The sequence below is a fragment of the Sciurus carolinensis genome, chromosome 7 (genome assembly GCF_902686445.1).
Source record: "Sciurus carolinensis chromosome 7, mSciCar1.2, whole genome shotgun sequence".
NCBI lineage: Eukaryota > Metazoa > Chordata > Mammalia > Rodentia > Sciuridae > Sciurus > Sciurus carolinensis.
Window position 1 is genome coordinate 120,583,982 of NC_062219.1, and position 15,601 is coordinate 120,599,582.

The 15,601-nt window shown below is 59.5% G+C and overlaps 1 protein-coding gene across 8 annotated transcripts in view; it reads left to right on the forward strand.

The window, feature by feature from the left end:
- The first annotated feature begins 1,407 nt into the window (after positions 1-1,407).
- Positions 1,408-15,601, forward strand: part of Grm4 (glutamate metabotropic receptor 4) — a 105,983-nt gene continuing 91,789 nt past the window's right edge. For 4 of the 8 annotated variants that reach the window (XM_047558492.1, XM_047558494.1, XM_047558495.1 and 1 more), the window contains exons 1-2: positions 1,711-2,416; positions 12,198-13,089. In XM_047558492.1, the coding sequence (XP_047414448.1) occupies positions 12,571-13,089 (519 nt within the window). In that variant the 5' untranslated portion in view covers positions 1,711-2,416; positions 12,198-12,570. Of the gene's footprint in view, positions 1,480-1,710; positions 2,417-12,197; positions 13,090-13,564; positions 13,584-15,601 lie in introns of those variants that run through there. The other 4 variants (XM_047558493.1, XM_047558490.1, XM_047558491.1 and 1 more) reach the window with 3 other exon arrangements.

Consider the following 15,601-nt stretch of genomic DNA (forward strand, 5'->3'; position numbering starts at 1 on the left):
ACAATCCTTGTTTCACGAGAAACTGGTTCGGGAACCTGTGCTGGTTCCCAAACTGGAAATCATCTTTGAGCCCAAGAAGATTGTTCCCAAGGACACAGCCTCTCCAGGGATGACCAGCCTCCTGCAAGTCCAGAGCAGGGCACACTTGACTGGGCAGAGCTGCTGGGCAGCAGGAGTTCTCATGTCCTTCTCTCACATCTCCATAAAGAGCTTCGCGCTGAGGTTCAAATGGCCATGGCGTGCGCTCCTCCAGGACAGAGTCTGTCCTGTGTTTTCCCAGGGCTGCGAATGGGCCAGGATCTCTGTCAGTGTTGATTACACAAAGACAAAAGGTGCAAATGAATGGATAAACAATCTGAGCCCTTCCATGAGAGACTTCAGACTGATTTGGTAAATGAGACATATATTTGGGTCATTACATGTGACAGCTTTGCCAACAGCTTTCACTCACTGAGCACTCCTCAAGATCACTCTGGCCCAGGTGTGGCACCAGGCACTGCATAAAGGGCGGTGAACAAGGTGTGATCCCGGCCCCCTTAGTGTGGAGGCTGGAGAGGGTGGCCTTGTGGGGAGGGGTGGGCCATTGGTTAAGGGGCAGGGAGGGAGAGAGGCGCTGTCTGTTATTCTCAGACTCCCCAGACATTCTTCTGACCTAAAAATGGGGTATCTTTGCAATTAGGGGTTGGGTGGGGAGGGTGGCTGAGCACTCCCAGGCCTGGGCACAGTCAAGCACAAGGTGGTCCTCGGCAGGTCAGCCAGGAGGCCAGAGGTACTGATGGGAAGGGAGGGCCCTGGTCAGCCTCTCCATCTCTGCCACCGGCCACCCTCTTGCCCAGCTCTCTGGCGCTGTGTTGTGCACTCTCTCTGGGACAAGGACAGTCACATCATGAGTCTAATTGAAGTCACTTCTGCAGTCTGGGATGAGATGCTCTTGCAATCCTAAAAGGACTGTGTGGCTACCTCCCTTGCTTCCTCCCCTGCCTGCCTGTGGCGGGATTTTCCAGAGGTCCCCAGGGAAGGAGGGGAACTGAACTCCAGTTCAGCAGGCTGATGGAATCTTCTCTGGGCTCACTGCAGCCTGTGACCAGGCCACCTGTTACACTCACAAACCAGTGCTGGAAGGAGGCCTTCCTGCCGTGGACCAGTCGCCTGGTGTTCCCTTAGCCTGCTAGGGTTCTGAGGTGTTAGGCGGCTCTGTAGGAAGTACACCCACCGCAGGATATGAGACCTGGGGCACGTGGAATTGCTTAACTGGGCCTCAGTTTCTCCCCTCGGGCTTGAACCCAGACCAATGGGGTGTGAAGCCGAACATGCCACATGGGGAATATGCCACGTGTGCGGATGTGTGAGAAGCTGCCCTGCAGATGGGGCTTCTGGTGACGAAAGGGGTGGCAGTAGCGCTCCCTCTGCTTCGCTATGCTCTGCTGTACTTTTCAGGGTGTGTTGGGAGGGTCTGTTCCCTGACCCTCAACCTCTGGGGTGAGGAGGGGTCTCTGCCTTATCTTTGTAGCTGGTGGCCAGGCACGTGCACGGGAGGTGTGGGGAAAGGGGGCTTCCGGGAGAGGGCGACAGTGGGATGTGGTGGAGGGGGAGCCGTCGGCGGGGCGGGCGTGGAGGGGCGGCGGGGCGCTGCGAGCGTCCCAGCCTTCCGGAGGTGGAGGTGCGGGGTAGGGGGTGGGCTCCCAGGTGCTCTCTCTTTAAAAGGCCGGCGGAAGCGCGGCGCGCTCGGCCCGCACTTGCAGCGCAAACTTGCCGGGCTGGGCTCGCGCCTCCTCGGGTGCGGCAGCGGCCGTGGGCGCCAGGGCGAGCGGCTGCGGCCCCCTCGCCGGTTCGCGCTCCCGCCCCTCCCGCAGCCTCCCCTCCGCGTCTTCCTCGCTCTTCCCGTCTCTCGCTCCCTCTCTTGCTCGCTCTCCAGCGCGCTCTCTGGCTTGCTCTCATTTTTCCCTGCTGCTGTTGCTGCCGCCGCTGCCGCCGCGGCGCCGCTAGGCGCCCGCACCTCCGCCGGCTGCGCTCGCTGATCTATCTGCTCCGGCTCCGCTTCCTTCCTAGCCCGGAGCCCTTGGCAGAACCCAGCTCCCCGGACCGTCTCGCCCGCGCTCTCGGGCTTGCACGCTGGGCTCCGCGGTAGCGGGAGTCGGGCTCGCCGCTGCTCCCAGCTCGCTCTCTCTCGCCGGAGCAGCCACCGAACGCCGCGCGCTTGGCGGCGGCTCCGGCCGAGCAGCCGCCAGCTCATCCCGCTGCGTCCGGGACTCCGGGCGGCTCCGTGCCCGGCTGGGTCCACAGCGTCAGCGCCGCCCGCCGCGGCCGGGCTCTGGGCACCGCAAGAACCGAGCGTCCGGCCGCCGCCTCCCTGCGCCCCAGGGCGGGCGGGCGCGTACGGGACCCCTCGCCACGGCTTAAACCTCGCCGGCTCGGGGTGAGTTTTGGCCCGAGGGTAACGAGCAGAGGGGACCGTGTCCTCCGGCCTCCTGGGGCGCGGGCTGCGGGGGGACACCGAGGCTTGGGGAGGTGGCCTCCAGCGAGGTCCCGCGCTTGGGGTACCCTTAGGAGAGCCGGCGAACCAAAGCCCTCGAGGCCAGAGGGTGCGGGATCCGGACTTGAGGGTCTCCCCTCGGGGCTGACCCCCCACTCCGATGTCCCTGAGGGAAGGAAGGGGGCAACGGCTTTTTGAGGGGCTGGGGGAAAGTAGTGTCTCTGTGGACAGAGGCTATGTCAGGTTCCACCGGATGGAGGGTCGTGCCAGCGCTCAGGTGGGGGCGGCGGCATTAGCGCGCCGGCTCTGCGGAGAGGCAGGGCAGGCGGGGGCGCGAGGCATTATTTGCACCTCTCCTCCGCGGTCTCCCGGAGGGAGGGCAGCGCTAGCCTAGCGCGCCTCGGCTCCTATGCCAGGCACCGCGTCCGGCTTGGGCGCCCGCCCCAGCGTCGCCTTCGCCACCGGCCGGAGCCCGATAACCGCTGACCCGCAGCCGCGGCGGCTCAGGGCGGCGCTGTAGGTCTGGGGTCTCCCCGAGGCCCCGGGACTTCAGGGTCAGGCTCTCTCTGGACACTCAGGACCGTCCCTCCCCGAGACCCTGATGAACCCGAGTCTACGCTGCAACCCAGCGAGCGGAGCGACCGTGCGGATCCGTGTGTGCATGTGTGTGCGCGCGCGTGTGTGTGCTGGGGGGCCCTGCTCCAGGGTCGGTCTTCCCCAGCGCCCGCAGGCTGGAGGCGTCACCTCTCCGTGCGGGGGCGGGGCCGGGAGGTGGAGGACCCGACTGCGAGGGGCGCCCCCGCACCCCGGAGGTCTGAATCTGTTTGTGCTGAGATGGGGCAGCGGTGGTGGCGACAGGGAGTCCTGAGCCCGAACGTACGAGCGCCCCCTGCCCCTAGGCTCTGATCAACACCCCCCACTCCCGCCCCGCGACTGTCAGTCCTTTTTGGAGGGGCGCCTCATTTCTTTACCTTCTCTCCTCACCATCCCTGCTGTCGGCAAAGGGAGAAAGCTGGCATTTTGGGACACAGACTGAGCTGGGTTTACCGAACTGGAAGACACATGATTGTCAGAGTGGTGACTGCTCCTTGTCAGTCTGGGAGGAAGCTGGAGGTGATGGGGGAGGGCATGGTGTGTGTGTGTTTCCCTATCCTAGACTCACCCCATCTGTTCTGGGGTGAGAGTGGGGTGTAGGGCAGGCAGGGAGGCCAGTGCTGTAAGGGCGGGTGCTGAGCACCTCAGTCCCACAGCACAGTACTCTGCAGTGTTCGCCTCACGTCGTCCCCAGGGCCAGCCCATGGTGGAGGCAAAGAACCTTTGCAGGCCATCTCTCCACTGCTCAGGATGTGGCCTGGGCCTGCCCCACTTTCTCCCTGGCCCAGGCTCTGCGTGTGCATGGAGGAAGAGCTTCCTTGAAGAGCTCAGGTCTCCAGGGGCCTTTCCTGAGGTTCAGGGAATGTTGATTCCCCCAGAGGAGCCTAGATACTCCTGGGTGGGGCACCCACTGGCCATCGTCTGTCCTGGGCAGGCCATGGGGCCTGCGAGAGGGTCTGACTGCAGTGGGGAGGGGGTCAGAGCCTTTGTCCCCTTTTCCTGTCCCCGTCCCCTCTACTGAGCCCTGGGATAGACATGCCTGCTCCCTTGTGAATGAGGTGCCCTGTCTTCGCCTCCTCTGGCTTTCACCCTTTTAGACATAAGCTTTCCCCACCTGCCAACACCTTCACACCTTTTAGGAACAAAACGCCCCCAAAAGTTACCCCTCCCCAGGAGGAAGCCAGCAATGCTTAACTCAAAGGCATGCTCTGTGAATGGTGCATATGAGGCGGGTGCGGCTTGTCACACAGAACTGGTCCTGAGCAGGCAGGGGGTGGTGGTGGGGGGGGCGAGTCAGGAGTTGAGCTGCTTCTCGGCCTCAGTGGCCCGGTGTGGGCAGCTCCTCCCTCTTTCCCTCAACCCACCTCCTCCAAAGACCTGTGACTGGGTGGGTTTAGCTACGCTCTGCTGGAGGCGGGACATCTCTGGGAGGGAAGGCAGCCTGTGACAGCGTGGTGTGCTAGCTGGGTCAGGGGACCAGGCCCAGCCTTGGAAAGGCTCTGCAGCCCACCCTTCCTGAGGGGCCCACAACCCAGCCCCCAGGCTGCTTGACCACGCTGTACCAGCCCTGCTGCAGGGCACAGATGGTAGGAAGAGATGGGAGAAGGACCCATGGACTCCTGAGCTTTTAATTATAGGTAGTAGACACATCCTCTCCCTAGTCAAGTGTGGAGCCAGCAGCCCCTAATTACCACCCACCCAAAGACATCTCCCCTCCCCTGCTGTCCTCCCCTGCTCAGCCTAGGACCCAACTTTCCAGTGGGCAGGCCCTGCTGGCAGCCTGGGCAGCTGGGCCTGCTGGCTGCTGGCTGGAAGGTTATCTCACTTCTGCAGAGTGGCATCGGCTGTGGCTCTTGGAGAAGGCTTGAGGGGAGCTGGCATCTGGGCTCGGGACGTGCTCGCTGGGGTTGGCAGAAGGGATGCTGGCTGGACCCACCTGAGGGAGGAAGCAGAGGAGGCTGTGGGGGCTTGTCCAGTTGGCAGCAGGCCTGGGGTAGGGGAACCCCAGCTTCCCGTCACTCCCACCCACTCCTGGGAAGAGTAGGGAAGGCTTATTTCCTTGAGTGCCCTTGTTAGCCTGAACTATCCAAAGCCATCCGAGGAGTTTCTCTCCTTTGGCCCTGGAGCCCTTGGGCTGCCTTTTCTCTTGGTCGTGTGGGCTCTGCCTGGCTCCTCTGTGCACCTCTCGGGTCTCCCTTTGGCCTCTATCCCTGCTCCTCTCCCTGCCTGGGCTGGTGGCTCCTTATTCCTTTGTCCTGCCAGTTGGGTCACAGGCTCTGGCAGCTTTGGTCCCCTACTCCCCGGCCCCTCTCTCCCTGCCTGAGCCTGCAGGGAGTGGAACTTGGTTTAGAGAAGCGGCCAGCTCGGCCCACCACCTGCCTCCTAGTCCATGGGCCGAGAGACGTTGTTCCAGCTTGCTCCTGTTTCTCTTGGCTCCTTGGAAAAATGAGCACCACAGGACAGTAAAAATCACCCCTAAATTAGAGCTGATGACTCCCGTCGAAATGTTTTATTGTCAACCTCACCATTGAGCAATCTCATGGCAGCAGTGAGGCATAAATACATGTGTACACACGTACATTAAATAAATTGGGGAACGCAGTGCATAATGACATTATCGGGCCCCCATTCAATTAAGGTAGATATTATCTGCAGTAATTGGGAAATGACAGCCCATAATGACAGCCTATGCCATTTTGGGGCCAAGCAGCATCGGTTTAGTTAAGCCACTCAGTTCCCCTGGAGAAGGCCCTGGCCACCCTGGCTGTGAGGAGGCCATCATTTGATGAAACAAGGAGCTCTCCTGGCTTGGTCCACCTGCCTGGGGACCAGGAGCTCTGGGTACCACCTGGTCCCCCACACCTGGCCTCCCATAGCCACCCCTCCACTCCCTAGGCTAGACCTGCTTTCTGGTTGGGGTGGGACTTCTAGTAAAAACACTGTTCTCGCTACAGGGTTATTTTAGGTTTAAATATAGAAACGGAGATCGGGGACTTGACCTGGATTCTGAAGCTTTTGGTGGGTGATTGATCCTCTGATGTCACTCACTGCCCCGTCTGGGTGTGTGGCCGTGGTGTGGCCTATGGGCAGGAGTCTCCCTGAACTGTGTTATATCCTCGGCCGGCCGTGCAGGACAGTAGCGTTCGGATGTGGGAGGGGCCGAGTGCCGGCACCAGGTTTCCAGGGTGCTGGGCTTGGGGAGCTCCAGTTGAAGGAGGAGGACAGGAAGAGGGAAGGAGGAGGGAGGAAGTGGACAAGCTCACAAAAGCACCAGCTGCAAACAAAGACACTTGCCCACTTGAGTTCTGTGTTGGAAAACAAGGGACACTGGTGGCAGCAAGGGCTGGGGCAGTTGGGGCAGGAAGGAAGGCTGGGGTCTATGTGGACAAGGAGGCCTGCTGGTGGGTGGAGACCTGGGCAGTGAACTTGGGACCTGGTCCCCTGGCCCTGGGAGCTGAGGACGGTCAGTGCTGTGCTGATAGGAGCAAGGGCCCCTGGCTTGGTCACCTCGCTGTGCTCCAGTCATAGGGCAGTGGGCAGGGCTCTCCAACTCCTGTGGAACGGCCATGCCTACACAGGAGGCTGCCCTTTGGGGCCTCGGGTTTCTCCTGTCCCGCTTTGTCACCACGCTCAAAGCCCTCGAGGAGCCCCTATTTCTTCATCCACACAGTGACCCATAGGGTTCTGCTTGGTCTCGGCTGGGTGGCCTTTCTGACTTTATCCTATCTGCAGTCCTTCTGACTGCCCCCCAGGTACGCCAGACTCCTTGCCGTTTCCTAACCCTGAACGCTAAGCCTACACCCACCTCATGGCCTTTGAACTTGCTGTTTTCTCTAGCTGGAATGCACTTCTTCCAGACGTCTGTGGGGCCCATGCACTTCCTGCCTTCAACTTCTGATCCATGTCACCTCCTCAGAGAAGCCTTCCCTGATTCTTCTCTTCAGAAGCAGCCCCTCTGGGTCATTCCTTCTCCTGCTTTATTTTCTTTCATATCCCGGATCCCCTGAAGGACCACACATGGGTCTCTCTTGGGCTCATGCAAGTGTGGGCTGTGTCACCCCCAGAGCAAGGCAGGGTCACACAGAGAGTGCTCAGTCCACATTTGAATGGCGGTGGCAGAAGGGATCACCTTCTCCATTCGACCACATGGCAGACTTGTAGGAACTTGCTCGAGGCCTGAGTTCGCCTTGGTGGGTTGGAAATACTGCTGCAGATCCCCTGCCATGGCCCCTGCTGCGCTGCACAGGAGCTTGACTGTCATTTATTTAGTGTTTTCTGTGTTCTGGGCCTTGAACTAGGCACGGGGAATGCAGAGATGAGGAGGGTTCGGGTCACATGGCCCTTAATGTGTTTCCAGGTCATCAGTGTCAAAAAACAACATGGGAGAGTCTGCGGGGGGCAGGAGGTGAAGGGAATTGGAAAAATCAGAGCAGGCTTCCTGGAGGAGGAGGAAGAGGGATTTCAGCTGCTTTTCGGTCCAGGTGGGGAGCCTGAGCAGCCTGTGGGGGTGCAGGGAGGGAGGCTGGGGATCCAGACTCCTCTTGGAGCAGGGCTGCTCTTCAGAATGAGCCCTCGCCAGCCTGGGTGGATCCAAGGTTCCAGATGCCTCCTCCTTGTCCATCAGTCCTGCGTTTACCTGCCCAAAACCCTGCCCCCAACTCCACTCTTAGAACCTGGCCCCTGCGGTAAAGAATTGTCCTAGAAGAGGGAGCTGAGAGTCCGTCCCCTCCCCTCATGTCCCTGGTCCACTTCTCTCAACCCTGCTGGGGGTGCCAGCATGGGGTGTGGGGCATGGCTGGGCTGCTAGGGTTGGAAGGTGCTAGCTGGTCACACAGGTGGGGATCAAACTGGGGGCTTCTTGCTGGGGCAGCTGGGGTGAGGGATGAGGCTCTAGATGACTGGATATAGGCCCTGTCCATTTGGGAGGATACTGTCCAGCAGCAAACCACACCTCTGCCCAGCCAGAGGGTGGCAAAGAGAGGCCATGGAGAAGGAAGGGGAGAGTCCTCCAGTTCCCTCCTACTGTCTCCATGAGGCATCCCGACAGCTTGGGACACTCAAACCCCCTCTGCCTGTTTCCAGAGTTCCCAGAGCTTCCTGAACACCTGGGCAGGGCTGGGCACAGGAGAGGTGATAGAGATGGAAGGTAGCCTGGGGACAGGGATAAGGTGGCGAGCTGAGGAAGGGGCCGGGCACCAGCAGGACCAAAGAGCAGGACTCAGGGAGGGGGTGAGGGGAGCGCCCTGGCCGGCCTGAGAGCACCCTTCCTGTGGGGGTGGCCCTCAGAAGGCCAAGGGCAGCAGCCATGACTGACTCTGGCCCCAACCCTTAGGAGCAAGGTACAAAGCTCTTCCCTCTCTTTATCTGCCTTCATTCTGGTGTTCGGATTTTGTTCTATTTCGTTGGTTTTGGAAGAATAAAAAGCAGCTCAGTGAAAAATAATTGGAGGTTTAGTGAGTCTCGGTGGTTCCCTTCAGATCTAGTTGTTGTTCTGTGGTTTGTGGTTCTGCCTGGTCGGCTGGCGGGGCGGGGCAGGACCGAGTTAGAACAGCACGCAGCGCCTGTCCTGGAGACGGAGGGGGTCACTGCACAGGCCCTCAGATGCAGGGGCCCTCCGCTGGCATGGTGGGGGACTCCCTTGCTCTGACTGTGGTTGAGGGGTAAGGGGCACCTGCAGCTGGTTGCCAGCTCTCCCCATGTCCCCGTTGACTGATGAGAATGTTCTGGAAAACACTGTTGACCTGTGAACTGTTTGTGTGGAGAGGGAAGGCTGGCCTCCCCTCCCCTCTGCCCCTGGTTCCTGCTCCTTCTAGGTCCTCATCCTTCAGAGGAGGAACCAGGGAAGAGAGGGAGAGAAAAGAAAAGAGGGAAGAGGCCCCCCTCGGGTGGACTTGGCTTGGTTTCACCTGGGGAGCGGCCCCCCACAACTGCCCCAGGTTCGAGCTTTCCTGGTTATTTTGGATTTGGCCAGGGGGGTGGAGGAGAGTCTAAGAATTGGGGAAAGGACTTCAAAGAAGGACCCCCTCCAAGCCCGGCCTGCTCCCCTTCCTCTGCCGGTGGAGGCAGCGCAGTGGTGGGAAGGAGCGGGGCACCGCCTCCCCGCCCCACCCCCACCTGCTCTCTGTGGCTCCTTTCACTTGGGGTATTTTTACTTTTCCCTTGTTCCTGTTACATGATCAAAGGCAGGAGGGGAGGCTAAAAGAGGCAGCGGTTTGCCCAGCTCTCTGGAGGAGCTCAGAAAAGGCAGGCCCAGGAGGACGGGGGCTGGAGTGGGACCCGCTGTGGGCAGGGGCTGGGACCCAGTCCCCAGGAGGGAGGACTTCAGGGATCTGAGGAGCTTGGGGCAGGGCCTGGGCCTCAGGGCTCTTGATTCTAACTCTGTGGGTGTCTGCCCTTCTCTCCAAGGCCTCCTGCCCGTGGGTCCCTGTGTGTACACACTGCTCAGCTCCGATGTGCTCAGGCCTCACGGAGAAGCCAGCACCGAGCACCCCCCCACCCCCGAAGGATCTGGAAGCCCGAGCAGGGCCCGACCGCAGGAAGCCGTGCGCGTTGGCCTCCCAGCCCGAGTCTGCCCTGCTGTGGCACATACTCTGTCACGATGCCAAAAATTCCTGCATTTGAAATTCATGGAAACCAATCACGAACTCACAGGGTGTCAGGGCTGGCGTACACTGAAGGATCGGCTGGCGGGTCCAGTGCAGGGGGGCAGCAGGCGTGCAGCAGCCTGCACACCCGCCACGTCCCTGGGCTCCCTGTCACTTGAGTGCTCGGTGCAGCGCCTTCCTGGTCTGTGAGATGGGGATAAAAACACACAATTCACAGGGCGGGAAGCATAAGAAGGGCACTGAGAGCTGGGCCCTGGACGCAGCTGTGCGTTGCCATTTGCTCTCTAGGCCCTGTCACTGGACACACAGTGTCTTGAGAAGACTCTCCCACCTGCGCAGGAAGCCTAGCATTCTTGAACCTTGCCTGGGTTCTTGATGACTCTACCATCATTTTGTGACAACTGAAAATATGCCCGAGGGGAAGTATAACCCCTAGGCCTAATTTTGCTCCAACTTACCCATTTTACAGATTTGAAACTAAGGACCAGAGGGGCTGTGCTTTGCCTCCAGCACAGCAGTGGCAGACTATGAGTGGCCTGGGGCTTCTCCAGGTTCTCTTTTCTGAATTGCCTGTTGCTGGCATCAGCAGCCCTGTGCCTGCCTCCTTTCACTCTGTCTGGGAAAGAGATCTCAAACTCATCCACAAGGTGTGAGTGATGATGACAGTGCACCCACAGGTGGCCTCCCCGTCCCTTGTATTTTAGTAGCTCTTAAGCTTTCCTCAAAGCATTGGCCTTCAGCCCTAGGTCACTGGATCCTGGAAAGCGCTGCATTATGAAACCACCTTTGGGTTCCCTCAGAGTTCCCTCGGTGGCTGAGCTGGCTCCTGTACCTGGAGTCATTTGTTTTTATTTTTTTGCACTGGGGATTGAATCCAGGGGAGCTGTACAACTGAGCCACACCCCCAACCCTTTTTATTTTTTATTTCAAGACAGGGCCTCGCTGAGTTGCTGAGACAGGCTTGCTATTCTCCTGCCTCAGCCTCAGTAGCTGGGATTACGGGCCTCTGCCACTGTAGACCTGCACATGTCTTGATTTGCTGTGTGACATTGGAAGAGTCATGTTTTGCATTTGGGCTACTGGCCTGCCCACAGCATGTGGCTAAGGGGATTTAGGAGCCATATTCTTGACCCCTGAGGAGCTAAAGTGGAGGGACCATTTCAATGAGCGAGGTGAGGATCCCCAGAGCCAGAAGTCCAGGAGCTGAGGCTGGATTCTGGGATGCCACACTCTGTCCTTCCCTCCTCTTGGCCCAGAACTGGAGTGGTCAGGGCTTCTGTTGCAGGGGGATGGTAGGTGGGGGAGGACTGAATCCAAGACTCCCTCGTGGCCTTGATGGAGGCACCATGTCTCTAGGGAAACCTCCCAATCCAAATACAAGCTGCTTTTTCAGCTTCCTGGGGAGACTGAGGCACAGAATGGCGAAAAGGCTTCCTGGTCTGCATTTGTCCAACCCCTGCAGAAGGGGGCTTCAGGATGACCTTGACTCTGCTCCTTGAGGCCTCCTGGGTGGAGGGAAGGAGGCTGTTGGCTCTGAACAGGGAGACTGGGCGAGGGAAGGAAGCCCCCGGGGAAATTAGCCCAAATAGCAGTGAGAACGAGGAGGAGCTGGTGTTCTCTCCTCTACCCTTGCAGATAAATATTTAATCACAACAACAATAATAATGACGATGATCATAATAATGCGCAGTAGCTCAGGCCGTAACCTGAGCCCCGTTCCGGGGTTGGAGAGGAGTGATCCAGAAATGGAGAGAGAAAGTCAGAAAGAGCCCCAGGGACGGGGAAGAGCAAGCCAAAAGGAGACGCTGGATTTCACCCTCCGCCCAGGACAGTTGAACCGCTGGGGTGGAAACGTGGGTGTGGCGGGTCCCCCCTGTACTCCCAGATTCAGGAGGAAAATCCAGAGCCCCACATCCCTCTTCTCCCTGGTCTTCCCTCGGCCTTCAGCCTGAGCAGCTCCAGGCAGGGCTCATCTGGCGACCTGCAGCCACCCCGGCTGATTTCTGCTCAGGGGGCCTTGTTGCTTTCTTGGTTTCTAAGTCCCCAAAGGGTCAACGAGTTTCCAATTCCAGAGCCTGGTGCTTGGAAGCCCAGCACTTGTCAGTATTCCATTGTCGATTCCGGTGACTCGGGCAGTGCTCTCTCTGGGCCTCAGTTTCCCCATCTCTACAATGGGGTTGGACCCCATGAGACTGGTTTCTTTCTTTGGCTCCTGTGGGCGTGTTGGGGAAGGCCCTCTTCCCCAGCCCTTCCTGCAGTTCCTGGGGAGTGTGCTCTCTGATGCTTGGGCCTCTGATGGCTGTGGGCACAGGCCCTGGGAAGTCCTCAAATGTGACCTAATTTCTGTCTCAAACTCTCCCATTTCAACCAGAGTTCAGCCGCAGCTTGGAGGAAACCAAGTAGAGGAGATTTATGGAGTCTTTGGCGATAACCTCCAGCATCTCCCTCTCCCAGATCAGAATAGCTAATGTCTTCTTTGGGCTTGTGTTTGATGTTTTCTCTCTCTCTCTCTCTCCCTTTCTCAGGTTGGTAGGAGGAGAGGATTGGGGCTGTTTTCTCCTTGATGCCAGGATACGCCAAGCTAGGCGCGCTCTACCCTGTCCACAGTCGCCCCCGAAGATCAGGCCTGCAGGACGCCGGGACCAGGATCAGAGCGTTCCTGCAGCCCCGGCCACTGCCTGCCGTCTGTGGGCCTGGACTGTGTGGGCCACGGAGCACTGCCCAGGTGGCAGGGAGAGGAGGGCAGAGAGAGCTCCAGAATGGTTGGTCCAGCTGGACACTGCTGGCCGCCCCACTGCTGAAGCAGCACTGCCCATGCGTACCCAGGCCATAGGACCAGGGGCCTGTCAGGGCTAGGAGTGGGGCCCCGCCGTTCATGGGTCTCTAGGTGTTTCCGAGATGCCTGGAAAGAGAGGCTGGGGCTGGTGGTGGGCCCGGCTGCCCCTTTGCCTGCTCCTCAGCCTTTACGGCCCCTGGGTGCCTTCCTCCCTGGGGAAGCCCAAAGGCCACCCCCACATGAACTCCATCCGCATAGATGGGGACATCACACTGGGAGGCCTGTTCCCGGTGCATGGCAGGGGCTCGGAGGGCAAGGCCTGCGGAGAGCTCAAGAAGGAGAAAGGCATCCACCGGCTGGAGGCCATGCTCTTCGCTCTGGATCGCATCAACAACGACCCGGACCTGCTGCCCAACATCACGCTGGGCGCCCGCATTCTGGACACCTGCTCGAGGGACACCCATGCCCTCGAGCAGTCACTGACCTTTGTGCAGGCGCTCATCGAGAAGGACGGCACGGAGGTCCGCTGCGGCAGCGGTGGCCCGCCCATCATCACCAAGCCCGAGCGCGTGGTGGGCGTCATCGGTGCTTCCGGGAGCTCGGTCTCCATCATGGTGGCCAACATCCTGCGCCTCTTTAAGGTGAGTGTCTGGGGTGGCCTGCAGAGGTGTGTGGGCTTCCGCCAACAGCCCTGTCCTCCAAACCCAGGCTGCTGGCCAGCCGTTCGCTCTCCTCTTCCCTTCCTACCTCCTCGGGAGTTTCCCCCTGGAGCAGCATCTGAGGATTGGCCTCAATGTGCTGTCCTGTCCTGTGAACAGAGCGTGGGCACTGCCGCGAGGGACCGGCTTGGTGGTGCTGACCATGGTGCTGAAGCAGCACCGGCCCCTGGCAGCCCGTGATGGACGCCATCCCTCCCTGGGGAACTTGGAACCAGGAGGGGAACAGGGAGCGCGGGAGAACATCAGAAGGGAGGAGGAGATGGGCAGACAGACAGATGAGAAGATAGACGTGTGGATAGAAGGAAGGGCAGGCAGATAAAAAGGGAATGGAAGTATGAACGCTGGAGATTGCCAGGGAGAAGCAGCAAGACTTTTGTTTTGACATTGTTTTCAAATACTTGCAATTCCCAAGAAAGGTATGTGTTTCTTCTGGGTAGTTGAGGAAGCCCCTAGTGGCCCTCCCTCCCGGCCCATGATTACGGTTAGAAAATGTGTCCTCATTTTTTGGAAGGGGTGTGGGGCTGCTGAGCCTGCAGAGAATGCAGATGAGGCCAGCGGGCCTGGCGGGAGCAGCAGGCTCTGTTTCTGGGCCCCGGGCCCTGCATCGAGCTTCCCTCGCTCAGTTCCTTCCTTCTGTCCTTCCTCCGCACACACCTTTCTCCCTTTCCTTCTGGAACCCCACCCTGCCCCCTCCGTGCCGCCTCCCTTCCTCTCTTCCTGGGGCAAGAGCTGCTGATTTGCAATTCAATTGGAGCCAAGTGCTTCGCTAAGCTGCTAAAACAACTGAAAGCTACCGGGGAGAGAGAAAAACATTACAAGCATTTTACCAATAATTATGTGCCCGCGTCTCCCTCTCAGCCTGTTGGTGTGAGTGTGTAGGGGAGAGGCTGGCGGAGTGAGGGGGAGGGACGAGGGGAAGCTACCGGGTCCCTCCCTCACGCTGCTGTCAGATCCCGGCCTCTGTGGAGGGCCCTTCTCTCCTCAGGCTCCAGAGTTGGCTGAGAACCGGGAGAAGCTGCTTGGCGCCATGCAGGGTGGGAAGAGCTGAGGCTGGGTCCCTCTCCCCCGGACCCTTCCTGGGACCCTTTAACCCAACTCCCATGATGCATCAGTACCTGGGGGCATCTTAGGGTGTCAGGAAAAGAGGGGTGTTGAACGGAAAGGAAGGTCTCTGTATTGGAGGAGAGGGAAGGGGCTGTGGGGAGATGGGGGTGGGTGGGGGTAGGGGGTAGGAAGCAGGCTGAGTTGTCCTGCCGCCGGTTCTGGCTGGGGTAAGAGTTAGGCTTAGGCTGCTCTGGGACTCCCCACCACAGCACACAGCCATCAGGAGTGTCCCTGCAGAGCCATGTGGTCCTCAAGTACTGTCCTTTTTCCTGGACTGTTGGTTTTATTTGATGATCTGGATGAAAACACGATTTTAATTTTAAAACAAATGGATGCATTATGAAGAACGTCAAATTTGCATGTGGTTCAAAGAGGAAGCCAGAGACTGGAAAGAAATCCTGCCCCTGCAGTGGACAGTTTGAACAGTCCCTGGGGATTGTGTTGCCCCTGGTCATCTCTCAGGGTTCCTCAGGGGGCAGTTTGAGAATCGGTGGCTGGACCATCCCTTGGGTGGACGGCAGGTGGAGGAGGGTCAGGACCTGGGGATGCTGGACCGTGTGGGTCAGCACTTCAGCTGCTGGACCCAGGCCTGGGGAGCGGAGGTGGCCTGGGGCATCCAGCAGAGGGGTCAAGGCCTGGACCCGCCACGCTGCTCCTGGTCTGATCTTCCTATTAAAGGCCTTTTCGTGACTCTGAGTCTTTAGGAAGCTGGGAAAACGCTGGGCCTCTTCCAGAGGGGCGAGTGGCCCACTGTACGAGGGGTGGCCAGGCTCAAGGGAGCTGAGGGGCCAGGTCACTTGACCCTGCACGAGCTCCCACGGGATCCCTCGGTGGTAGGTGGTAAAGCGTGTTCTCGGAACGTAGATGTTAGGGATGAGGCGCTCAGGGTCCCAGACAGGCAGGGACTGTGACTTCCCTGCCATCTGCCTCCAGGATGGAGAGGGTTGGGTGGGGGAGGGGCCGGAAGCCCGGGTGTTTTACCAGCCCAGGGCTCATGGGGCTCCTTACCCTTTGTCCATCTGGTCAGCTGTGAGGGTGACCTGGCCTCCATTGGCCTGTGCTTCCTCAGGTCACAGGGAAGGAGTGTGGGCAGGGCTCCAGGCCCAGGGAGGTCGAGGCCTGGGGTGGGGAAGGAACGGGCAGAGGGTCTGCCGGGAGGAGAGGCGAGGAGGAGGGGGCGAGGGAGCGCCGGCTGTGGTCTGCATTCCCTGGGTCCCTGGGTCCCTTTTAACAGTCTTAATGTTCCAGGCTGGCGACAAGAGGCCTCCTCAATAATTAAACTGGTAGAAACGAGAGACTGGGTGAGAAACGTAAAAGCCATTTACAGAGG